The sequence below is a fragment of the Protomyctophum parallelum genome, assembly GCF_964188405.1.
Source record: "Protomyctophum parallelum genome assembly, chromosome: 9".
Taxonomy (NCBI): Eukaryota; Metazoa; Chordata; class Actinopteri; order Myctophiformes; family Myctophidae; genus Protomyctophum; species Protomyctophum parallelum.
In genome coordinates, this window is record NC_139706.1 from 29392845 (window position 1) to 29418040 (window position 25196).

The window sequence follows — 25196 nt, forward strand, 5'->3', positions numbered from 1 at the left end:
TCACAGTAATCCTTACTCATATTCTATCATTCAAGGGCTTTTGGATAGAAATGAAACAGACTCCATGCATTCACTTTCAGTTAGAGTACTGCAGAGGCTGAGTGACTGTGACCAGCTTATGGCTGTTTCTGCACTGTCAAATAGGTCTACGTATATTCTAAGATGGCATCTTAAATAAATGTTGTGAAAATGTGTTGTGACTTTGATTGAAAAGTTTGAATACATAGTTCCAATGGCATCTAAATGTAAGGTTGTAAATATGCTTATCAGTGTTGCGAGGATGAGTGGATACATGAAAAATGTCTCCCCTCCCCAAGGGGTACCTGGGCCAAAGAAGTTTGGGGACCCCTGCTCTAACAGGTCGTAATGGAGCTGGCAATATGTAAGGTACCGGTAGTTTGTCCTTTCAAGATGAAGATTCAGTGAGTCGTCATCAGGTAGAAGACTATGAAGTATGATTCATGATGACTATTTTTATGTATTTGATGTATTACCATGTTTTCTACAACCTTCATAGATGGTAAATCCACTGAGAAACGGACCTTCGCTCTCCACAGTCACGGAAGTATCAGAAATGCCTCAACTTATATGTCGGTGCTTATGCTTATGCTTTGGTGCTCTGTTTTTATGTCACCAAATAAAATCAACCAATGAATCAAAATTCACCAATACAAACGTTAAAATTCATCCTTCTACAACAAAAAGTTACAGGTAAACGCTGACATCTTTAATCAAAGGCATTGCAGTAAATCTGCATGCATGCTCTTCTACGTATGTAAATGTAATGTCTGATTTATAGGCCTACTTTGTTTTATGAGTCGCATGCTGAAAATAGCAGAGCTAAGGAAAAAGTATAATTCAAGTAAAGAGGATGAAAAAACACAATGTTGCACTATTGTCAGGCCTGTATGAACATTTCCTTGTCAGTAGTTGTGTGATGGGTTGTTAAACATCTTTGTGTTACAGCACCAAATGTCAAAATAAATTCCTTATCTATGAAGTGATTCACTCTGGTTACCCATGCTTGTAGAATAATTAACGTAGGATACAGTATTTTCCCAATCCATTGAACGTTTGTCTTGAGAGACCAATATATATACCAGTATAGCTGCTGTATAAGATTATGGGAAAATCATTGAAATTATGAAAGTGTTTGTTAAGCGTAAAATATGTACTTTTCTGCTCCTTATCCTTCCCTTCCAGCAGTAAGTGTACACCATGTCCTCACCAGAGATCACGTCTCTCTCCTGGGGTCACATGAAGGTGAAGGGATGTTCCTCCACCTACAAGGACTGTAAGGTGTGGCCTGGAGGCAGCAGTGCTTGGGACTGGAGAGAGACAGGGACTAATGTGAGTGGCAAGACTGGGTCTTCTTTATCGAGTCCTTACTTTACACTTATTTGGATTAAATTCTATGTCCATATAATCTGTGGCTGTTGTGTTCAGCCTGCCACTGAGACTGAATTCAACACAGGGTTAAAGTTGGAGTTATTATTTGTGTTGCAGAGTGATATTTCTTATTTTGACTTCTGTATATTGTGTGGCGCTTGCTTGATTACTGATTGGTGGCTCTGACTGATTGTACAGAGCTGCACCTACCAACTGTGGGTTTGGGTAGGGGACATGCCATCAGTGTTTTGTGTGTGTGTGTGAGAGAGAACTCTGATTATAAATATGTGGGTTATGTGAATTGTGGATAATGTGTAATGATTTAAATGTGAATTATACAATTGTTAAAGTATTGTCTCTGGACATGGTGCTGTTATAATTGTGGAATCAATTAGGGTTGGTATGGTCCAGTGGGGGGGGGGGGGGGGGGGGGGGGGGGCTAGCCTATATATAAGAAGGGGGACCTGCCACTGGGGATCAGTCGATGTAGGGCTGTAGACCAGGATGGCCAACCTATTCAGCACTGAGCAAAGTGTGATATAATCTTTGTGCAAATTCTAATTGTTAATTTAATACAGCTTTATAGAGATTTGTTTTAGATTTTGATATATCACAAAGACAGGTGGAAAAATCTATATATATTTTTTTTGTCAAATCAACAACAACAAATGTGTTCTTTCTGCACAACTTGGGTTGGATTTGTAAGAGCAGAACTTTTTTTATACACCTCCCCAGGGAACAACATCATGTGATCTAACAGTACGTTTTAACAGCAGGCGACAGCCAGATGAATTTTCCGGAAGTGCATTATTTGTCTATGGGACCCGGCGACTACCGCCGATAGCAGGCGAACGGCCGATAATCGAAAAGTGGGCAGAAAAGATGAAAATATTCATCTTTTCGCCCAATATCGGGTGATTAGGCAATGTGTCGCCCGATGCTCGCCCGCTGTTAAAACGACGTCAGGGAAACGAGACATTTCTGGAGAGCTGTGATCCAAAATGAATGTCCATTATTTCAATAGTGTGATAGCCAGAACATTTGGTAACATAAAATGTATTTTATTTAGAGAACGGTGACAATGTGTAAATAAATTCATTGTGTTGTTTCGATATGTTAACTCTTCTGCTGCAGCATCACCCAGGAGTACAACCAGCTGATCTAGAGGAGGTTCTGAGGAAGGGCATCCATCTATTAGTCATCGGCAGAGGCATGAGTGAAGCTCTACAGGTAGGCCTATAGCAACGTGGAATATTTGTTCATGGTCAAGGTAAACGCTATTGTCCACAAGGGAAATTTGTCTTGGGCTTTCACCCCTGCTGCAGCCACACACAAAACATCAGTGACAAAAAAAATACATAACAGAGGGAGACACAACATTACACAAGTGCACACACAGTGTGAATATTCTAACCTCTTACAGTCACTGCTGCTTCAGAGCCTTGTTCAGCATTTAGTTGACGCTGGTACAAACAATTAAAAAAAAAAGAAGTATAAACTCTCCATTTAAAACATGGGTAACATCACTGAAAAAAATTTGGGCCTGTTTTAATGTAGCCTGCTCATAAATAGACTGCAGAGAGGGGAGTTGTCTTACCCCTATGATCTGCAGTTTGCACCAATCTGAACAATTTAGACCTCAGTTGCACAGAGAGATTACCTAAACAAACTGTGATGCCAAATCTGACCAGGCTTTCCATGACCGTACGATAGAACAAGGTACTGGGGCTGCTTAATTCGAGAATTAAGGTGCTGGTTCCAGCAGCCTTATTTACCTTTTAAACCCTATTTTATATTTTGTTTTATGATGGTGTTGCACAGCGAAAATAGCTCTACAAGCTCTACAAGCTCATGACATGTGCATTAGTAGATCTGTTATTTAAAAAAATAAATTTAGAAAATATTTTGACATGCCCAAATCGACCTAGCCCTGCGTAACCAGCTTTTATCTGCCTTTGCAATGCATATTGTCCCAGGCAGATTAAGTCTGATCCCTCTCAATTGTGGGAGGACTTCACGGCTAAAACGATGGCGAGCCAACCAGATTCGGGGCCCAGTATTCAAATATGGGGCGGGACATTGCGTAAAGAATCGACCCCAAATTGGTTAATGACAAATGGCTGGGTTTCCCAAACTCATATGGTGTAGGACTTGTAGTGCTGCACATGCTCAGATGCCCTCTAGGCCGCACACAGAAGCCTGTGAACATAGACATTTCGTGCATAGATGTGCCATGCAATGGTAGGTCTCAAGCCTCAGGCCTGAGGCCTGGTATTGTAGGCCTCAGGTCTACCATTCTGAAATTTAATTTAATAATATTTGGACTGCTGGACAGCTGACAGTAGGCTCTCTTTACTCTTAAAAATATTCAAAATATAATGTATATATTTATGTATACTGTATGTATGTGTGTGTGTGTGTGTGTGTGTGTGTGTGTGTATATATATATATATTTATTTTAAGAGTAAAGAGGGCCTGCTGTCCAGCAGTCCAAATATTATTAAATTACATTTCAGAATGGTAGACCTGAGGCCTAACATTGCGTGGCACATCTATGCACGAAATGTCTATGTTCACAGGCTTCTGTGTGCGGCCTAGAGGGCATCTGAGCATGTGCAGCATTACAAGTCTTACACCTGTGTTTGGGGAACCCAGCCCTTATCAGTATCCATTGGGGTAGTCATGAAGAGGTGTGGAATTCAGGTGTTTGTTTGGTTTACTTATCTTATACTGTAAGTTTTGACTTTGCACTTATGCCTAATTTATTTGTCGCACGATGGTGTAACTCACCAAAAATAACTCATACGTTATATTTTATCTCTGTACTCCGTATCACTGTCAAGACCTGCCCTCATTGGTGTTTGTTATTTTAACAAACTTCCACCACCTCTTATCATCGCTGTCCTCTCCTTGTCCCAGGTGCCTTCCTCCACCCTGGATTTTGTGAAGCAGAAAGGGGTGGAGATCAGAGTTCTACAGACAGAAAAGGCTGTTGTTGAATACAACAACTTGGTTGGCCAGGGAGTCAAAGTTGGGGGAGTCTTCCACTCCACCTGCTAGTGATATTATGGTTTCCTAGTCGATCCCTAGCTCAATGGTTGACCCTGATGACCTGTATCGTACCTGATGACCCTGGCCCATCTGTAGACTGCATCGAGGGAGGGGTACTTGCTTCAAGTTGCTTGAAGCAACCTGCCATAGTGAGTGTGTTCAATTCTAATGTAAGCCTACAGACTGTTTGGATATTAGCTCCACATGAAGAAGATGTGGCCTCCCTCTCCAATGTTTTGCTCCAAAGTTTCCATGCGTACAGTTTGTAGATAAAGCCACACACATCTCAATGCTGTCATTGCTGTGTTCATATTATAGTGTGATGATGGCCTCAATCTTTATGCAATCTAATAAATCTTTATTCCTTAACGGCAAGGCAAACATTTTGTGTTTTTCTGAGACCAAACTAGATGAATCAATCGGGGACGTTGATATTGAAATTGAGAACTACTCCATAGTCAGAAATGATAGAAACCGGAATGGGTTGGTGTTTGCATGTATATCCACTAAGATACTGAATTCATTACCCGTACTGACTTGCAGCATGATGAAATTGAAACTGTGTGGGTTGAATTAATTTTCAGAAATGCTAAATCAGTAATAGTTGGCACTGTCTACAGACCTCCTGACCAGCAAGGCTTCTATGATATTCTTGAGGGATGCTTGGCTGAGGAGGAGGGTGCAGAGAAAATCCTGTAAATGTTGAAGATGCTGTGGCTCCTGCTGGACATATGGTTGAGTCTGGTGGCAGAGATACTCTGGTTCCTTTCATTACCCTGTAGGCTTCCTCTGAAGTGTTCACCTGCACCCAACACAGATCTGTGACAAAGGAGTTTCCCTGTTTATCCTGAGACAGCTGCAGAACCGTTGTCCTGCTGATTCCACTGGGAACTTGTTCCAGCAGATCATGAATGTTCTCATTAAATCTCGAAGAATGAAACCCAGACTGAGAACTTGGTGTTGGATTCAGCATCCAGACATAATCGAAGAATGAAACCCAGACTGAGAACTTGGTGTTGGATTCAGCATCCAGACATAAGCTATCTGCTGCTGCTGAAGTGCTGGCAACACCACTCACAGAATTTCCTTCCAAAAAAGTGGATGCTTGTCTATGTCTTCAAGATCAAATTAACTTAATACCTCCATTTGGAGGTCGTAGTACTGCTCGGTCGTCGTCATCCTTCCCCGATGTGCACAACATGAACTCACTGACTGTAGTCCAAACGGCCATTTGAGTTCTGAACCCTGACACATGGTGGAGAATGCAGACACTGCACTGATCCTAACAACACACATTCACATGGGTAGCAAGACCACTCGCCCTTGGCGAGTGGTCTGGGCGAGTGGTCTTGGCGACTTGCCAAAAAGTCAAGTCCACTCGGCCCAAGCAGAAGGCCATTCGGCCCGGGGCGAGATGACTTCCCCTTTTGGCGACAAGTCTTCACTTTTTGGCTAGTGTTTTCTTCACTTTCAGCAACTGCAGCCTTTGCCCTAGCTACTGTGCTAAAGCAACAAAAATAACATCCGTGCGCAAACCAAAACAAACCAGGGTTGCCACATATTCTGCACATGCATGCGTGTGTGTGCGCACACACACACACGCACACACACACCCTTTCTCCTCATTGGTTCTTAATTATTTGGATAATTGTTTTCACTTGCAGGGAATATGCTTTTTTTGGTTATCCATATCCGATGAACATTGTATGAAGTTCAATGTTTTTACCTTGTTGAATAAATAAACTTGCATCAGATTATTTTCTCCTGGGAAGGCCTGGAATTTAGTCATTTTAGGAGCAAGACCACTTGGCCTTTGGTGTCCATTTTTTGAGGGCACAAAGACCAAATGCCAGGGCAGGAAGGCCATCAAACAAGTCCATTGAAATAATGAATTTAATTTATGGTTAAGGATGCAGTATTTACAATCTGATCCATGCTCAGCCCTGCACCAATCAAAGTCACTGGATTGGTTTACGTCTGACTCTACATGACAAGAAAGAGACACTGGTGAGTGTACATATTATTTATAAAGCACCTTTCGAAGCAATGTTACAAGATGCTGTACAATGGAGACTAGGGTGCGTTCGGATATTCGCAGCAGGAATGTGCTCTGTTTATTTTTAGTGTGCTGGGCGGTCATGTCACAACGCACCGAGTGTGGTTTATTTACGAACGACCAGTTCAAAATGGTTGTTTTAACAAGTAAAAACAAGGGCCAAGGTAAATTATGGTGATGTACTAAATGCTTGCATTGCTAGCTGAGTGCTCGAGACACCTGACACACTCATATACTGAACAACCCCAACTTCTGAATAGGGTCAGTCAGTGCGGGCACTCAGTCACCACACCCGGGGCGCAGCACACCAGATTTTCTTACGACAGCACCCAGTGTACTGAATAAACAAACAAGAAGGGGGTACACCAGTGTGAATTTCCTAGTATAAACAATCGTATAAGTTATAAGTCACACCTGTGTGAAGTGAGCGGCGCTCTTATCACCGTACATCACATATACATAATATATTGTCATATATCTCATACTGGCCAATCAGAATGCTTGTTGCCACAAATTTACATCATATTTGGCGGACATTTGACTTAATTTCTCCTTTGTCGATGGCAAATATGAGACGTGTGGGGACAAGATGACGCACATTTTCCCTTCATTGTTAATGTTTGTGTTGCGGACATTTTTGTGGGGACAAAAGCTGTATAGTGCCCCTCAAACGGGAAAATAGGCATAGCACAATGTATCGATACAATTACACTACAGCAAGTAGTACAGTCAGCTGGGACATTAAGGCCACTGTGGCCTCATGAAATGCTATTTTTTGAGGGGCACAAGGCCAAACTGAGGGGCAACCACGGCCATGGCCTTCATGGCCTCCCTGAAATGCCTGCCCTGCTTCTGTTTTGTTGCTATGCTGATAACGTATCTGTACCAAAGATGCCCATGTAATAACTATATGTACATAATACATTATTATATATTATGGAAGCATACATAGTGCAGTAAGTGCACCCATAATTCAAATGAAAATGTAATCAGTTTTAGCCTTGTCAAAACAGCACATGTTTGCTGTTTATAAAAAAAAAGAAAAAGATTGAAAGAGCCTCAGTTAATTCCTCTTTTGGGCAGTGGCCAAGCCATGGTGCGTAGGCTACCCGATGAACATGGATGGACTCTCTCAGTACTTTCTGAATTTAAATGTCCAATGACAACTGGGGGGAAATGTGTTTGAGTCATGTAATAAGCGTGATTAATAAACTTTGTGATAGGTTGAGTTGAGTCACGAGTGTAGCATAGGTCAGATAAACAACCGTGCTGTGATTGGCTAGGTTGTTGTCTGGCAACCGATGATTTAGCTGATCTAATGAGTTTTAGATTAATTTGTAATAGTATATGAATTAATACACAATATAGTCTGTGTATTTGTAAACGCATACATCAAACTCGTTTTAGAGTTGGGGTGGGTGTCCATCTGTCAGCCTAGACTAAGTTGTATACTATTATGTTTATACAACATAACATAACAGAGAATCTCTACAGTGGACTGTTGATACTAACCAATCAAAGCACTGCTCGCGAGAGGCTCTATGCAGAACCAATCACACGACATTTGAGGTGACGCTGTACTGAAGCGGCTATGTGATTGGTTCGATGGCCTCCTTCATGTAATCCCATGGTCGAGGAGTAGCTGCTGGGGTTTTGTTCACCATGTTGGATCAACTGCTTCAATCAGTTGCATTTGCGAACTGTAGTTTTTTATGGTCACCTCAACGGCGACAGTTCCTAAACGTTTAGGGGCCTAAACCGAAATTAGACCCCTGTGGCTGCCAGTCCGAGCTGTCGGGTCCTCGGAGCATTACACAAAGAGGATTCGGAGATACAGGCTTCCATCACGAGTTGTCCGATTGGGTACCCTGCTGGCTTCTTCCGCGGTCCTGGCAGCACCATCCGGCGAGAGAGTAGGCTACAGAAATAAACCAATCACATTAATTATTGTGTAAATAAATATATCATTGCGTTCTTGTGGATGTATGTCTTGGGCAGCGCAAGTGGACTCTGTGTCTAACCAGCGTTGGACATGCGGGAACCGATGAGAAGAAAATGAGTTGACTCTGCCTGGAAGGAGGATTTGTTTTCGCGTTGGATTAAAAGCCAAAGGCTTCGTCGTTTTGTCCAAAATGATGTGGATTTGTGTCCTCTCGGCCGGCTGCAGTCTGGCACTCTGACTTCAAGTGGATGGCGAGGCCTGGAGTGCATAAGCTACGTTGTGGTGGTTTAGCCTAGGCCAGGCTACACCTCTGATTTATCTGGTCAGGAACCACGGTCTTCTTGGGACATTGCCACTGTTTAGGATATACAGGCCTATGTATAACATCTGTAATCTCCCTTTTGCAGCACAACACAAAGCTGACCGACAGCGGACACAGCTTCGGTGCTGGACAAGACCTCATGGCAAACTTGTCTGAATTTGAAAGATGAAGGCACTGTTTCCCATGTGACATTGTTTAGATAAGGGAAAGTGAATATTTGTTTTTTAGTCGTAGGGGGGAGGGAGAGGGAGATGCCACTTTGAACATGAGGGAAATATAGGGTGGCGTTGAGGGGGGTGAGGGTTGTTTACTATTTGCATGTTTTGCTTTTCATATTATTTGACAGGTGCACACACTGGAAGGCCTATGTAGTCGAAGTCAGACTTGCATAGTGTTCCCCCTAAATGATCACGACATGCCTTCCGTTAGCAGCCAGGGCTGCAGAAGCCTAATGGTGTGCAAGCTGGGAAATTAATTTGCAGGAAGTGGGTCAAACCCTTGGAGGCTTAATGATAAGGTGGTAGATGAGAGAGGTTTTGTGTCTGGCAAAGATTTGAAATTACTGATAAGTTTGATCTTTTTTAATTTTAAGCAAATCCATTTTACATCTCTTTTTAAATTTTGATGAATCGAGATACTGCAAACCATCTTGGCCAACGGTTTCCCTCTGGCCATTCATCTTCACTTTTGGAAGTGGTTTCTTTAAAGGCACACTTCCCCATCCTCTCTCTGCCTCGTCCTCGTCCATTCTATTCATCCCCGTTGAGTGAATGGCTCTTTGTGGAGCGACTGCCACAAACACAGCAAAGATGATGGCTGCTTACAACGGTGGCTCCTCGGCGGTCGCTGCCCACCATCCTCACCACCACCACCACCAGCTGCCACATCTCCCACCCCCACACATGCACCACCACCACCACACAGGCCAGCACCACCTGCAGCAGCACCCTGGCTCTGCAGCTGCCGTCCATCCCGTTCAGCAGCAGCACACTTCCACGGCCGCCGCTGCGGCGGCGGCTGCTGCTGCGGTGATGCTGAACCCAAGTCAGCAGCAACCCTACTTCCCTTCTCCTGCTCCCGGACAAGCCCCCGGACCCACGGCAGCTGCAGCACCTGCCCAGCTTCAAGCCGCTGCTGTCAAAGGCCACCACCACCATCACCACCATCATCATCAACAGCAACAACAGCAGCAGCAGCAGCAGCAGCAACACACTCATCACTTAACTCAACCACAGCTGGATATCGAGTCTGACAGACCCATTGGCTATGGAGCTTTTGGGGTTGTCTGGTAAGTGGCCTACATTATTATTTCTGCTTGTGCACCCTGTGGAGCAGACAGAGGAGAGTGACAAGGTGCTGGTGGTGTCACTGTCACCTGTAGCTCAAAACCAAAAGTACAAGTTCAACACCTGCAGTAGACTAGTCCTATCAGTTGTTCCGTTTCCTGTGGAAGTATGTCTTGGTAACACAAATTCTAAAGTCCCTCTTCTCACTGTAAGTCACTTGTATTAAACATCTGATTTCTTTATTTTGTCAAGCTGCCTTAACTATATATATAAGTGTGTGTGTGTGTGTGTGTGTGTGTGTGTGTGTGTGTGTGTGTGTGTGTGTATATATATAAATATATATATATATATGCATTATCTTTGTTATAACTTTATTCATTATACCTTTTATTATTATAGCAGCTTTCCAGCCAGCAATACAATAACAAGAGAATAAGCAGAGGAAGAAATTAAACAATAGTACACCTATAGCGGCAGGGGGGCGGTGGCTCAGGAGTAGACTGGCTGGATGGTAACTGCAAGGTTGCCAGTTCGAACCCGGGGCTCCCCCAGAGTTAGTGTCGAAGTGTCCTTGAACCCCGAATTGCTCCTGATGTGCTGGTTGGTGCCTTGCATGGTTTCCGCCGCCATCGGTGTATGAATGTGTGTGTGTGAATGGGTGAATGTAATGCACAATCTATGTTAAGCGCCTTGGATAAAGGCGCTACTACCACATTGAAACCCTTCCACATTTTTAAATCACTTTATGTAACATATTTGTTAAAATATTAGTGAGAATATATTTCTAGCCTAATTGTTGCAGATTACCCTTCACAACAATGTAAACGTTTTCCACAGGAGTTCAGGTCAGGATATTTCCATAAGAATTACCATGGGTCAAACTTAACATTAAATGTAAAAGACATGTAAGTTCTGCCTAAATCATTAATGACCCTAGTTTAGGACTACATTATGATTCAAATAGAACAGCATGCTCAGGGATATGAGAGCAGCACTTGTTTCAATAATAGTTTCCCATCAGCTGTTTAATATTTAACACAGATGTGGACACAAAACTTAATTGGATTCAGAAGGCGTGTAGTTGGTTTAAACTGTGATATAATCTTAATGTCTATGAATAATGAATAAAAGAAATGGAGCATTGAGGTAAAGAGCACTTCCATCTATATCACTAGAATGATGTGCAAACCTGTATTTAAAGAATAAAATAAAAGATGACTGACAAACAGTAGTCTAAGTCTGTTCTAGCTTATGTAGCCCTTAAAGGTATATTCAGTGATTTCACTTAATTCAAATATCACTTATTTTTTTGTTTTGTTGTGATAATCCTCCCTACTATAGAGTGTGCTGGCCATATAAGGAGTTCCTCCCTGTCCCCAGTTAACCCCTGGGGGTCAAGAAACCTTAGGTTTCGTTTTTGACTCTCTATCCTGATTGGACGAAAGGCTGGGTCCCACAGCCAAAAACGAAACCTAAGGTTTTTTGAGTGAAATCACTGAATATACCTTTAAGATCTTATTTGGCCTACAATTGTACATAATGAATAAACTACAAATATGAATTCACCAGTCATTTCATATAAACTGTTTAAATGGGATTTAAGTTGTGTAACATTGCAATACAAGTTTCTGTTACTTTTCTACAGTAACTGTGATTCAGGAAAAACTCCTTATTAATAACTGATTTATTGGGCCTAGAGAAGTTGAGAACACTACAACATTTCCACAATTAGTTCAAACAACTTAAAAGTAAAGATGTAACTTTTCTTTTTTTTTCTTTTTTTTTTTACTTAACATAGTTTCCAACTACTTTTGCTTTTATTTGATCTACAGTTAGGCTAGACCTCTCTAAAGCATACCTTGAAAACGTGTGCGTGTGTTTGTTTGTGTACATATGGGTGGATGTTTTGTATCTTTGAAATGGCTGTCGTTTACTACTGTGGTTAATTAGTTGTTCATGAGCCTTTGTTTCAGCATTAGTCATACGTAGGTGCACGTGTTGGGATCCTAGAATATCCAGGTTGTTAGGCTGCTGCCATCTGGTTGTCTTCCCTGATCCTATTTGGAAGGTTTACTGAGGATCGTGCAGGGAGGGCTGAAGCAGAGAGGAGTAGGACAGAATGCTCTTACTTGATGTGAAAGGGAGACTTGATGTGAAAGGAAATATCTCCCTTTTCATTTCATTTAAAGAGTGAACACCTGGAGTCCCAATAAGGCACAAAGATCACCATGTCCTTTAATTTCTTTTTATTTTGTTTGGCACAGTCAAGTTTTAGCAGAGCCTTCTTTGGCATAAGGTGTCACTTTTTAAAAGGCATACACAGTCCTGCCTTGATCCCGCCTCTAGCTGCCGCTGATTGGCCAGGCCGTTTGGTGGCCGGAGCATCGAGTCTGCCTGAGAATTCCGAGATGGGAGCAGGAGGGGGGAACCCAGTGTACTCTCTGCTGCCCCATCTGGCGGAGTCAGGTTAGGAGTTAGCTGCTTTTGCACACAGTTTGAAGATCCAATGGAGTTAGCTGGTTGGCAAAAACGTTTGATTTGATCAGTCATTACTTTATTCCGACATTGGGAAATGTTTTGTGAAAGTGAAATAATTTGTTGTCCAAGCTGGCATATCCTGGCTAGCATCTTCCAGGGCTTCCGGTGTTTAAATACACCCACCATGCATTCCACAGGATGTTGCTGCACTCTGACTAGGGCTGGGCGATATGACAATCTCATATCACCATGTAGCTCATTTTATATCCTTGGCCATTTATATATGCTTTATATGCTTGGCCATCATCTGGCCAAGCACAGTAGACTCTACCCAGCATGCCCCAGGGTTTTGGAGGTGAGAAAGGTTTAGGCTTTTTACCAGTCTGAATTGATAACAGCCGTAACTCTGACAGCGGACATCTGTGCCTTATCGAGGGGCACTTGAGGTCACGGTTCATCAACTTGTCACTGTCGGGTGGAAACCTTGTATGTCTTTCTTAACGTTAACAAAATATAAAACTAGTGAGAATTTTTTATTACTTTCAGATGGTCTGGACGAACTGTGAACTCGGATAGTAACGTGTATCATCTGAAGGCTGAGAACAAGGGTGCCTTATCCCTAAACGTCCATGAAAAACATTCAAATACTTCAAATAGCCGATCTACATTGACACATTGTGAGCTTGTAGACCGGCTATTTGAACTATTTAAAAATGTTTTTCAAAATCGTGAAAAGATTTCTGTGTGCCTGGAAGAATATAAAGAATTAAAAGTTACACAATGTGTATTACACCAATGTCAAGAGAAAGATGTGTGTGTGTGTGTGTGTGTGTAATAATGGTTCTGTAAAGCTGTATGCTTGTGACAGCAACAGCAGTGCTCATACACCACTACTGTGCTCAATGTGCTGCTGATCAGAGTAGCTTAAATAGCAATCCTCCTGGCCATGTCCTACTAAGCCTTTCTTTAACACACACACACACACACACACACACACACACACTCTCTCCTCACTGTTAAGTCTACCTTTCTTCTGTCAGTCTCTGTCTCTTTATCTAGGCCACAGTATCGGTTTGTCACTGGCCCAATGCTCAAAATATATTTCTAGTATGTTTATGTTGCTATTATCATTATTGCTACTGAAGTAACTCCTTTACTCGAACAGCCAAACCAGATAAAGGATAAAAGTTAAATAAACTTAACTATCACAGCACTTTCTTATTGTTTTACCATACATGTATCCTCTATGATAATCACCTCACCTCCTGTACAAAGATAGTTTATATGAGATATTCAAGTAAAAGGGGGGTTGGTTTAGGTTATAGTGGACACCTCATAACAAATGCTGGGTTGAATTATTATTAGACCGATATATAAAAGTAAATTCTGGTGTCCCAGAACCAACATGTTCAGGCCTTGTTGAGGTCAGCTGCTACTACTGGGACCTTAACCCCTCACAAGCTGCAGAGCAAAGCCTCATGGTTAAAATGTGGGTAATTCCCCCATAACTGCCAGAGTTTCTCTAAACGGTCTAAAACAGTCTGCACACACTGCCAGCACTTTTACTAATCTTTCAAGACTCACAGAATATTTTGTTCTGTGACTATGTTAACACCAAATATCTCAAAAGAAAGTGAGAGTGAAAGTCCGGGGAGGAAAAAAAAGTGTGTTGCTGTGATGTTCCATTCTTAGTTGAATATAGCTTGGTTTTGGACTCCGTCTCCATGTCTGTAGACTGTCACTCTGTACAGTGTAATAATAGTTGTGTGTGTGTGTGTGTGTGTGGGGGGGGGGGGGGGTTACACTTCACATAGAAGAAAGAGAAACAGACTGACAAATGGAAGGAAAAAGAAAATGTTTTATTGCTAAACTAGAAACATATCCACCAGGATAGGAGCGTTTTGGGAAATATGTCAAGTGGCATTTCTTCCTCAGCCTAGAGGAATGCATGCACACAGTTTCACCACAATCGGACAACGGTTCTTCCTTGGCCTCTAGGGAGTAACTATGCATACAAAGTTTTACACAGATTGGTGCAGTTATACTGTAGGTAAAAACACAAATGGGCCAGTTATAGCGTCACCATGAAGCTGATGTGAACATTTTCAAGTGGCATTTCTTCCTCGGCCTAGTGGGAATGTGGGAATGTTGTGCATGCAAAGAATTGCCGGGTGAACGGTGGCGGAGATTATTTGCAATAATTGTGCTAATTGTCTGTCATTACCTGTGCCATCATTCAGGCCATGACATTTAACCACTGAAGCCAAATACTTCATCGTATGACTAATATGCAACACGTTATGAAAAACATGGACAATGCAAAAACTAAATCCTGTTTAAGTATTAGACATTTACACACCACCACTGCCACTGGATTAATGAGGACTGACTTAACTTTGTCTTCCTATCTCTCCTCTCACACAGGTCAGTTACAGACCCCAGAGATGGAAAGCGTGTTGCCCTCAAAAAGATGCCCAATGTCTTCCAAAACCTTGTTTCCTGTAAGAGGGTGTTCCGAGAGTTGAAGATGCTCTGCTTCTTCAAACATGATAATGTGAGTAGCACCTGATTGTCCTGCACAGACGCCTAGATTATTTCCTTCTCCTGTAAAATGTCTTCTTCGTCATTTAATCATTCCTTAATTCAGATGCACTTGTTTCCCTGTGAGACACAAACATTGGCTTGGGATTGGCTGATCACCCCATAGTGATGATTTGATTGGCTGAGCAAAGTACATATTCAAGCTAGGCTTAAGCTAAGACGCAGAGATGTGATTTCAGACAGGTTATTCCCACAGTGAAGCCAAGAGTAAATTGCGATTCTATTATTATTATATTCTAGAGTTGAATGGAAACAGGAAGCTGGACAATGAAACATAGATTATGAACATAGTTTTAAAACATGGTGTCACAGCAAACCCATCAGAATTCAACACTTCTCCAACCCAGAAATATGTCAACATTTGGCATGACATTTATTTCCCTGTGTATTTTGTCCTGTCCTGATCCCCAGGACGTTTTTTGGAACATTTCCAATTTAGTTAAATCTCATTGTAAAGGCTCGCTTCACACAGAAGAACATAATACAGTACATAACGTATATAAAATAAAGAATACATGCTGCATAAACCTTTAAGACAAGTGAAGGATTGGGACACATGGTCAGATTTGATTTAACAGTAAAATGGTTTTATCTTCGTCCTACTGCAATACATGGGCACAAACGCATGCACACACTGACTCAGTGTTCCGTAGGGGTTTAACTTGGCCTTGTTCTCTGTCCACAGGTATTATCTGCTCTGGACATTCTGCAGCCTCCACACATTGACTACTTTGAAGAGATGTATCCTTCACTATTGCATTTGGCCAGTATTAAGCAGCCCAATTACATCTGTCTTTGTTCATGTCCTGTGACTTCTGTATGACCGTGATTCTCTAGAAAGTATATACAGTTGGAGGGGGCACAGCACTTTGTAAACAGCTATGTCACAATGCATCATTACCGTATACATGTATACAGGGTATAAAGCTTTTTTGAAACAAATTGCTTTTTTTTGCAGTCACTTGGGGACAAATGGCAGCTTTTTTTCTCAAGACTATTTAAATATACAATACCAAAAGACATGGTTTAACATGAATTGTGGCGGCTATTAAAAGTTAGATGAAGCCCATGTGATAGTGATAGTTGTTGTGGCACAGGCCCTTTAGTCCCTTCAATAGCTTCTTTTATAGGGGATTCACACTGAGACGGACTGAATCCGTTTCATTGGAACCGTTTCCGAATACGGTTGCCTGGTCCCCGATGGCCATGATTCACATTGCCCGAGATTCAACAGCGCACCGGGTACACTTGCATAACACACTTTAATCCTCCAGACGGCGGTTTGTTTGATGGCTGGCGCGCACGGACACTGACCATCAACTCTGCGACATTGTCTCAAATAAATCCAGACACACTGCATTGCATTGCCTCTTTGGCTTTTTGCCGTTATACTACTTCACTGTCAGCCTGCCTGCTATTCACTGTGTCAGTCAGTTCTGTGCTCCAGTGTATTAGTTTGCTATGGATTCTACTTCAGCATTATTATTATTTTGTTTTACTTTGGAAACTGTGGAGCAAAGCCCAAGAGCCACGTGTAGTCCGCAGAATAAGATCAGCGCTTACTGCGGTGCTGCGCGTATACGCAGATTCAACAGGAGACGGGCGGCGTTGAGAAATGCGCTGGTGTTACGCGTCGTGCAGCGGCTGTGTTTTTTTTGTTGAGGCTTGGCTCGTCGACTAGAGATTAAGTCACGTTCTTTAAAAAAAAACAGTCCACTTCCTTCTTTAGGTACGCATGCATTCACATTGGAACGATCCGTATCTGAATACACTTCAACGGTCCAGAGACCCGCCCCCCATGCGGTCCCGGGGACGGTTGGGCGATCCGCTCCCGGGAACGGTACGCATCATTCACACTACCACAACATCTGCCAAGTGGTCCCGAGTGCGCACCCGGGACCATAGTGTGAATCCCCTATGAGTAAACCCTTTGCTTTATTGTTGCCTTAACTAGCCATTTTACAGCTATGTGGTGACTGAATTGATGCAAAGTGACCTCCATAAGATCATTGTATCACCACAGCCTCTAAGCTCTGACCATGTCAAAGTCTTTCTTTATCAGATCCTCCGAGGTAAGTTTGCCTGCCCTGTACAGTAGCTCTCATTAATGAAGTTATTTGATGTTCATCAAACATTTACTACCTAATTTATTCCTACATTGAAATGAAATATACTCCTGTGCCTTTGGGATTTAATATTTGGAAAATGATAGCTTAGATTAGAGAACTTCATTTTGTTAGGTGTAAATGGAGGTACCCGAGTATGATACCCGAGTATTTGATAGCGAGTCTATCTAACCAGCTGATCGCATTTGTTTTCCATTAACATTGCTACAAAATACTATCAAGCTTTTCCAGTGGACATTTCTGAGAAACTGTAGACATTTCAACTATGTGACAAGAACCTTGGGTTATGCAATACCAAACCCACATTTTAAATGCTGAACTATGCCTTTAAGGAGTTGATCCAGGTCAACATAAATTGTGAGACACTGGGTATCTCTGGTGGGTCTTCGCACGCATGTGTGTGGTGTGTGTGTGTGTCTGTGTGTGTGTATTTTTATTCCTGGTCTCTTTTAATTCGTTGCCGATGGTTTGCTGTTCCCTGCAGGACTTAAATACCTTCACTCAGCAGGCATTCTACATCGAGACATCAAACCTGGAAACCTCCTTGTTAACAGCAATTGTGTGCTGAAGGTGCGTTTTGACATTGCACAGCTGTGATTATTGTAAAATGATGGCAACATGTTAATGCAATTTTAAGATTCTAGACAGCTACAGCTATATAACTATATTCCACAATATATTATATTCTTTTCAAATGTTGCCAAAACCTAAACGGAACATTTTTCTATCTTATGCGTTATCTGCATCACAAATTACCAATATCAAGATTGCAGCAGAAACATCACTATTTATTCAACATTCTGCATTTATGCAATGCCAAGAATGCCTGTTTTCACAACGTGCAAAATGAAAGAGATTCAGTTTAGTCTGAATGAAAGCTATGCTAGAACAGCTCCCTTCAGTTGTCACAGTCTGTGAACTATTGTCCTCCAGATCTGTGACTTTGGTCTAGCGCGGGTGGAGGAGACCGACGAGTCACGCCACATGACTCAGGAGGTGGTGACCCAGTACTACCGTGCCCCAGAGATCCTCATGGGGAGTCGCCACTATTCCAATGCCATTGACATCTGGTCGGTGGGTTGCATTTTCGCTGAGCTGCTGGGACGACGCATCCTCTTCCAAGCCCAAAGTCCCATTCAGCAGGTAACTGACCCGAACACACACAATCACCTATACAGACGCATAGGCTAGCACAACAATAGACACACTTCCCATTGTCTTTTGTCATTCAAAACCGGGTCTTCATTACGGCTGTTCACACACTTTAAGACTCTACCTACATCGGCCTGTGAGATGGTTAGTTGGCTGGCCTCCCCAGGTGGTGCTGACACTGGCTAGTAGGTGTTGATGCTGCTTGTCATTTTGGCAATCACATTTATATAAAAAAATTAAACGGATGTCAGCCCCTTCACTCTCCTTCAGCTGTCCTCTTCCGGTGGTGGTCCTTTGTTTTCATTCCTAATATCAACTCTGTGTATAGGAGTTGCCGACAGATTCAGCTGCAGAGCTCTGAATCTGCCTTGAGAGATTGCATGGTATCAGATCAGTGTTGACTTGCACGCTTGCGATACCCAATCAGGCATTTCCAATACTGGTTAGATTTGTGCCATTCGGCGAGTGCTGTTATAATGTTTTACTTGCATAAGGATGAGGTTTGGGCATCTAAATCAAAACATACTGAACTCTAAAAGAAGAAATTGCATTTGGTGTAGCTTTTTGTTGTTGCCTGTGTACCCTAACTCACAATATGCAATTAATATATTATACTGACAATATTATTAATGGTTTCCAGCAAAACAACCACACAGGTTTTTGCAATCATCTGCCAGCTATTGAACTGTTTACTGTAGTAGAGTGTAGTGTAGACCAACCACAGATATAACGGGTTCCAAGGTTCTTAAGATGGACAGTAACATAGACAGTAGTCGGTTCCTAAGATGTCAAAAAGATGTTCACATTATTATTTGAAATTCCGCAATACTTTATTTGCCCTCTTGTCACTTGTGTGTAATAACGATAGTATACGCATGTGATATCTGCTGCAATAATAGTGGAGCGAGATGTGAGAGATGCGAGATGTGAGAAACTGGCCTAAAGGGGTAGTTCACCCAAAAAACGAACTATTTTCCATCAATTACAAACCCCATGAAGCCTTGAATTCATGGAGAACACTTTTTGTCGCATTCCTAAGCCAATAATTTCTCCGGCAGAGACTCTCAAAGAGTCCCCGGCAGAGACTCTTTGAGACTCCATGGGGGGGAGGGGGGGGGGGGGGGGTGTTAACTATGAATATTTAATATCATGGTGATTGCTGTGTATTACTTAACACATTATGGATAAATATTACATGCCAGTTATATCATTGCAGTGGGTCGTAAAATCACAACTCTATATTCAAAGCTATGATATTGCTCCTGCTGTACAAGGTAATTTAAAAAAAAGTCTCATTCCTGGATCTTTTGGGAGATCTAATGGTTTGACCCCTTTTGGTTTTTCAAATATTTTGTTATAATTTAGCTATTTTTGAAAATTAAAATGTGGTGCAAATCATTGAATATATATTTCACAGCGAACATTCTGAACTAAAATATTTACCTCTGGGGGTCCCTGGAACTACATATTTTGAGATGGGGGTCCGTGGCCCAATAGAGATAATTCTGGGGGTCCTTGACATGAAAAAGGTTAGCACCACTGACATAGAAACATCTGTTTTTCATCTCAAGCTCTGCTGGAGAGGTTTTTTCCTAGATTAAGAAAGTTTGTTTTTTATTCTGCAGTGGGCCTACATTGATTATTACACGCTATAAAAGTAGGACAAAACGTGAATCACTCTAAGAAGTTTGAGCCAGTTAGGAATGATTATCTATTCTGAGAATGCAATGAAACAAATTCTAATGTTACACATTTATCTTAGCTGGATTTGATCACCGACCTTTTGGGGACTCCTTCTCTGGAAGCTATGAGGACAGCATGTGAAGGCGCACGTGCGCACATCCTCAGGGGACCTCATAAACAGGTAAACGATGGCTACATGATGCATTGCTAATTGATTGATTTGAAATGTTATTAACAGTTTGTAGAATGGGTACAGAAAGTTCAAAGACAGTACAGGTCAATACAAAATCTGCTACTGATGATAACACCAGCAAAAGCACTAAGACTTGTTTACATCCTCCATTTTCAATTCATCAGAATCATTTAAAGATGCAACGGATGTTTTTGCAATGATGTCATCAAAACGCGTCACCTATCCCACACTGTCCGATGGAAACCCTGAATGTCCCTGAAACCCTGAATGAAAACATAACGTTTCAAGATCCGTTTTGAGTCTAGGGATTCACATTTCTTAATGGCTGTTGGTAGGGCATTCCACATTTTAGTGGCATAGGAGCCAAATTAATTTAACCATTTGTTGGAGCCGAATCGGGGTTGAACGTGGTTTGTGGTACTCCCTCTGGTGTTGTGACCATGGACTTCGTTGACATTAAGGAAGTATTTTGACAGGTACATAATATGCTGGCCATCATTCTCTACCTAGAAGGGAGAACGCTGATGTTTGGTTAGGCAGAGAAGCTTTCTCCTTCTGAACACTGTTCATATTAAGACATTCAGTCAGGACAAAGAACGTGACTGTAGTATTCCTCTTAACAGATGATGCTTGCATACTTGTCTTGTATCACATCATGACCTGTTGAATTCTTTCCCAGCCATCCCTTCCTGTTCTGTATACTCTGTCAAGCCAAGCCACACATGAAGCTGTGCACCTTCTTTGCAGGATGCTGGTGTTTGACCCTGTGAGTATGGTTATTAATTCACTTTGACTTTAAATCTTTATATACTGTACATTTATTTATCATCATTTAGCTGGGGATCACCTGGAACCTCCTCAAGGACCACTGGTGGTCCCTGGACCACTGGTTGAAAACCACTGCTATAGAGTGTTTGTTCAGTAGCGGGGTCCCTGTCAAACAGAACATACATTTTCAGGTGGGTTACCAATTTCAGCCAATCGGGAGAGAGTACCAATTGTCAGCTTTGATCTTCATAGTGTTCCAGTTTCAAATGTGTCTGCTCATTTGTGTGTGTCATCGCTTCTAAATGCATTTGTTTTTCCTGCAGGAGTTCTCTCTCCTGATTTATGAAATTGGTATCCTGAGCTGAAAATGCATTTTCTGTTTACTAGTGCTGCTGGAGTCACAGGGAGATCCCTGCTACTGAGCAAACACTCCATCCATAGCAATGATTACTATTCATATCAATTTAAGTGTCCTTGACGAGAAATTTTTTGAGAATCACTGTTTTAGGAAGTCTGACATCTCTGTTCTGTTCTTCAGTCGAAGAGGATTTCAGCAAAGGACGCCCTGGCTCATCCTTACCTGGATGAGGGCCGACTGCGATACCACACCTGCATGTGCAAGTGCTGCTTCACAACCTCCTCTGGTCGTGTTTACACCAGCGACTTTGAGCCTGTCACCAATCCCAAGTTTGACGATGGCTTTGAGAAGAATCTCAGCTCTGTGCGGCAGGTCAAGGGTGAGTTGGATTATGTCCCCTACTTAACCCTGAGACCATATTGTGAGTTACATCTCATTTGCAAGTGAGCCATGACGACAAAGGTGGCCTACACTTAGGTAGATTGTCTGGTAGAACAGCCAGATGGGAACTGCAAGGTTCCCACTTCGATTCCAGGCTCCCCCAGAGTTAGTGTCGAAGTGTCCTTGAGCAAGATGCTGAACCCCTAATTGCTCCTGATGTACTGTACAGGTTGGTGCCTTGCGTGGTTTCCTCCACCCCATCGGTGTGTGAATGGGTGAATGTAATGCACAATCTATGTAAAGCGCTTTGGATAAAAGTGCTATATAAATGCACCATTTACCAGCTGCTGCTATTCCTTTAGAATCAAAGCAGCTGGTCTTTATAACATATGCTGGTGTATATTCTACTGAATGGGTGGATTTGGGTGGCTGATAAATGACCCACCTAAGATTTATGCAGACGTCTGGTATGCTATGTTCATGTCAAACAGTGTCTATACTGTAGCTCTTGTGATCACATGGTGCTGGGGAGTGGCAGGTTGGTGGCTTTACCCTTGGCCAGAGACATGGTGCTAAATGTAATCATAACTATACATTAATGTAGCTGATGCTTTTTTCTGTTCTCCACAGACATCATCCATCAATTCATCTTGGAGCAGCAGAAAGGGAACAGAGTACCTCTCTGTATTAACCCACAATCAGCTGCTTTCAAAAGCTTTATTAGGTAAGAGGAATGCTCTGTTTGCTTTTAGCATAGTCATTCTCAACCAGTGGAACGGGATCAAAAACGGGCTTTCTGGGTGTTTTAACAGGGGAATATTGTGTTATCTATTATTTGATTGTGACTTCATGGATAAGTTAGAATGTAGAGGCCAAGGTAAACATTTCACACTTTTGATGAAGTTCAAGAAAGTAACAGTGTTCCTCTATTAAAAGTGCTTTGTCCATGAAGGGCCCGGGGCAGTTTTGGTGTGAAATGAGCATGGTGTGATCTTGGATAATCTAACATATAATTAAGGGAATGTCTGTCTGTATGAATGTCTGTAAGAAACACTGTCTGTCTCCTCGCTGGCTGCACCAATGGCTCTGAATTTCCACATGGACATTGACCATTACCTTATGGAGGTCAACGATGCCCTTTTTTCAATTTAACAAACTTAACGCTGTTAATTACATTAAAGTCTTCTCTGGATTCCTTGGGTCATGCCACATAGGCCAGGAAAGATTTTCCACCATTTCGAATTTTCTTCAAAACAATCGTTTTGCTCTTCCACCTACAGATTTTATCTAAATCTCACAAAAATTGGTACACATGATCTTTTTGCTCGTTGACGCTCGTTCTGTCCAATAGGTCTATTCTAAGGTATAGCATATACTTGTATAGACATATATCACCCTGTGCTCATACTGTGCACAAATGTATTGGCCTACATAAATCTTTGTGATCCAAAGAAATACACTGTGCGCCGTGCGGCCCTCCACACACAATCATTCTACAGTTGTGGCCCCCAACCTAATCTAGTTGAATACCCCTGGGGTACAGACTAGTCTTAATAATTTTTGCAAAAAAGTCTAGAAAAAACTAATCAACAAATTTGGATATTGAATTACAAACTAACACCATTTCTCCATAATGTACTTCTATTCATGTGCTGTAAATGACAGTTGAAGATGTATTATTCTGTAGTTGTAATATACATATCGAAAATATATTATATTATATTTTAATATGAAATTCAAATTTGGATGGAAGGAAGGTTCAGAATGTTTTACATAAGTGAAAAACCTAGTTTGCGAGTCGATGAGTGGTTTAAATAAACATTGTATCTTTTTGTCTCTGTATAGTTCCACAGTGGCCCAGCCATCTGAAATGCCCCCATCTCCACTGGTGTGGGAATAGCTACTGTTGCAAATGTCTTCTCACTGCTACTGCAACTGACAAAGCTGCTGAACCCGGGAACAAGAAGGCACCTGACAGAATGAACCTAGTTTCCAACCCCTCATCTGGAAAGGAGCGTGTACCAACTCTCTCGCACCGCATGCACGGTTCCTTTTTTGTTTTAATTTGCACGCAAAGTTTGAATGAACATAACTTTGTAATCTTACTTCTGTTCATAGGGGCTTGCGCCCATCCAGTGCACAGCCCCTCTCAGAAAGGAGGTCGGAAATGGGTACAGTTCTGTTATTCCCTTTTTCCCCCAAAACTGCGTAGCATTTCACTGGAGAGCAGGACAGTGTCCTACCTGTGTGTGTACATTCATAGTGAAGAAAAAGTATAAAAGAAAAAGTATAAACCACTGATTGTTGGATATTAGACGGTTTTGTATGCAAGTGTATAAAAGCAATGCTTTATAGACCAAATCAGAATGTTTATATGTAAATAAATGCGATAATTACCACTTCCAGGTTGATAAGCCACCTGGGAGCTTAAATCGTTAAATCTAGAAGGAGAGAACGCTATGAGTCATGGACAGGGATTCGATAGCTATTGTAACAAAGAGTTTTATTTTTTTTATGCGGTTGTCCGGAAAAAATATGTCTTTTTAGACTGGTATCTTTAATTGGAATCAATGTTTACTGCCCTACAAGATTAGACTACACTGAATTCAACCAGCCGCATAAATGTTGACTATAATAGTCAGTCAAATGTTCGCTAATCAAAGTTTACTTTATATTCAGACAATCTATTTAGATTTCATATTCAAGCCTTTACAATGTACTCTATTGGCTCAGCCAAGTCCAAGGCTGGGGCCTGGAGATTATGTTTCAGACCCTGTTTCTGTGTGTCCGTCTGTGTATTTGAGGCTAATCTTGGAAACAGATGGAACGATCGGCACCAAACCTTTGTGCATACAGATACAGATCAAGGAACTACATCTACTCCAACTTTTCTCATGGTGGTGCTATACCAGCCCGCTTTACATTTTGTTCATTAACTCTTGAACCAGGTTGTTCAGCCTGGATTCGTAGGACCATGATGCACCGGCCCATATCGCCTAACCAGATATTCTGCTATTCCGCATTTTCTTCAAAACGCACTTTTTGCTACTCAATTTTGTCCAAAATTCACACAAATTGCTACACATTATCTCTGGGGTCATATGATGACCAGTTTTTCTATGCCATTCCAATTGGCTATATTTGCCTTCCAAAGTTTGTGGGAAGGGCCTGTTACAAAAATGCCAAAAATCATTAACACGTTGCTCAATGTACCCAATTTTGAATCCTATATTTAGGGACCTCTGCATAACGAAGCACCTAAAGTAACTTCACTTAAGGGGGGGGGGGGGGGGGGGCTATTAAAATGCAAGAACCCAATATCCAATCAACCCCAAATTGAAATCACATGTTATGGGGCCTCTTTAGAGCACACCTCCAAATTTCACTTATGGCCATAGGGGAGGGAAGTG

At 41.9% G+C, this 25196-nt stretch overlaps 2 protein-coding genes across 4 annotated transcripts in view; both read left to right on the forward strand.

Moving 5' to 3' along the window:
• The window catches only part of LOC310864798 (mth938 domain-containing protein-like), a 42780-nt gene extending 37971 nt beyond the window's left edge, over positions 1-4809 (forward strand). For 2 of the 3 annotated variants that reach the window (XM_083773581.1, XM_083773582.1), the window contains 3 exons: positions 1207-1350; positions 2524-2619; positions 4309-4809. In XM_083773581.1, coding sequence (XP_083629707.1) covers positions 1219-1350; positions 2524-2619; positions 4309-4449 — 369 coding nt within the window. In that variant the 5' untranslated portion in view covers positions 1207-1218 and the 3' untranslated portion in view covers positions 4450-4809. Of the gene's footprint in view, positions 1-1203; positions 1351-2523; positions 2620-4308 lie in introns of all 3 variants that reach the window. The other variant, XM_083773580.1, reaches the window with a different exon arrangement.
• A 3343-nt stretch (positions 4810-8152) lies between these two features.
• nlk2 (nemo-like kinase, type 2) lies at positions 8153-25074 on the forward strand. Its single transcript, XM_083772654.1, has 11 exons — positions 8153-10048; positions 14949-15078; positions 15811-15866; positions 17091-17197; positions 17736-17821; positions 18185-18394; positions 20166-20267; positions 20959-21045; positions 21586-21784; positions 22417-22510; positions 23632-25074. The coding sequence occupies exons 1-11, from the start codon at positions 9531-9533 to the stop codon at positions 23684-23686; spliced, it is 1644 nt and encodes a 547-aa protein (XP_083628780.1). The 5' UTR covers positions 8153-9530; the 3' UTR covers positions 23687-25074.
• Positions 25075-25196: the final 122 nt, after the last annotated feature.

What these genes read in the sequence shown, in the direction of transcription:
- nlk2 (XM_083772654.1), top strand. Translation starts at nt 9,531, where the DNA reads ATGGCTCTTTGTGGAGCGACTGCCACAAACACAGCAAAGATGATGGCT. An exon ending in TCTTTATCAGATCCTCCGAG is followed by an intron (nt 17,198 to 17,735) that starts GTAAGTTTGCCT and finishes TGTTCCCTGCAG; the next exon opens with GACTTAAATACCTTCACTCA. An exon ending in CTCTGTGCGGCAGGTCAAGG is followed by an intron (nt 21,785 to 22,416) that starts GTGAGTTGGATT and finishes TGTTCTCCACAG; the next exon opens with ACATCATCCATCAATTCATC.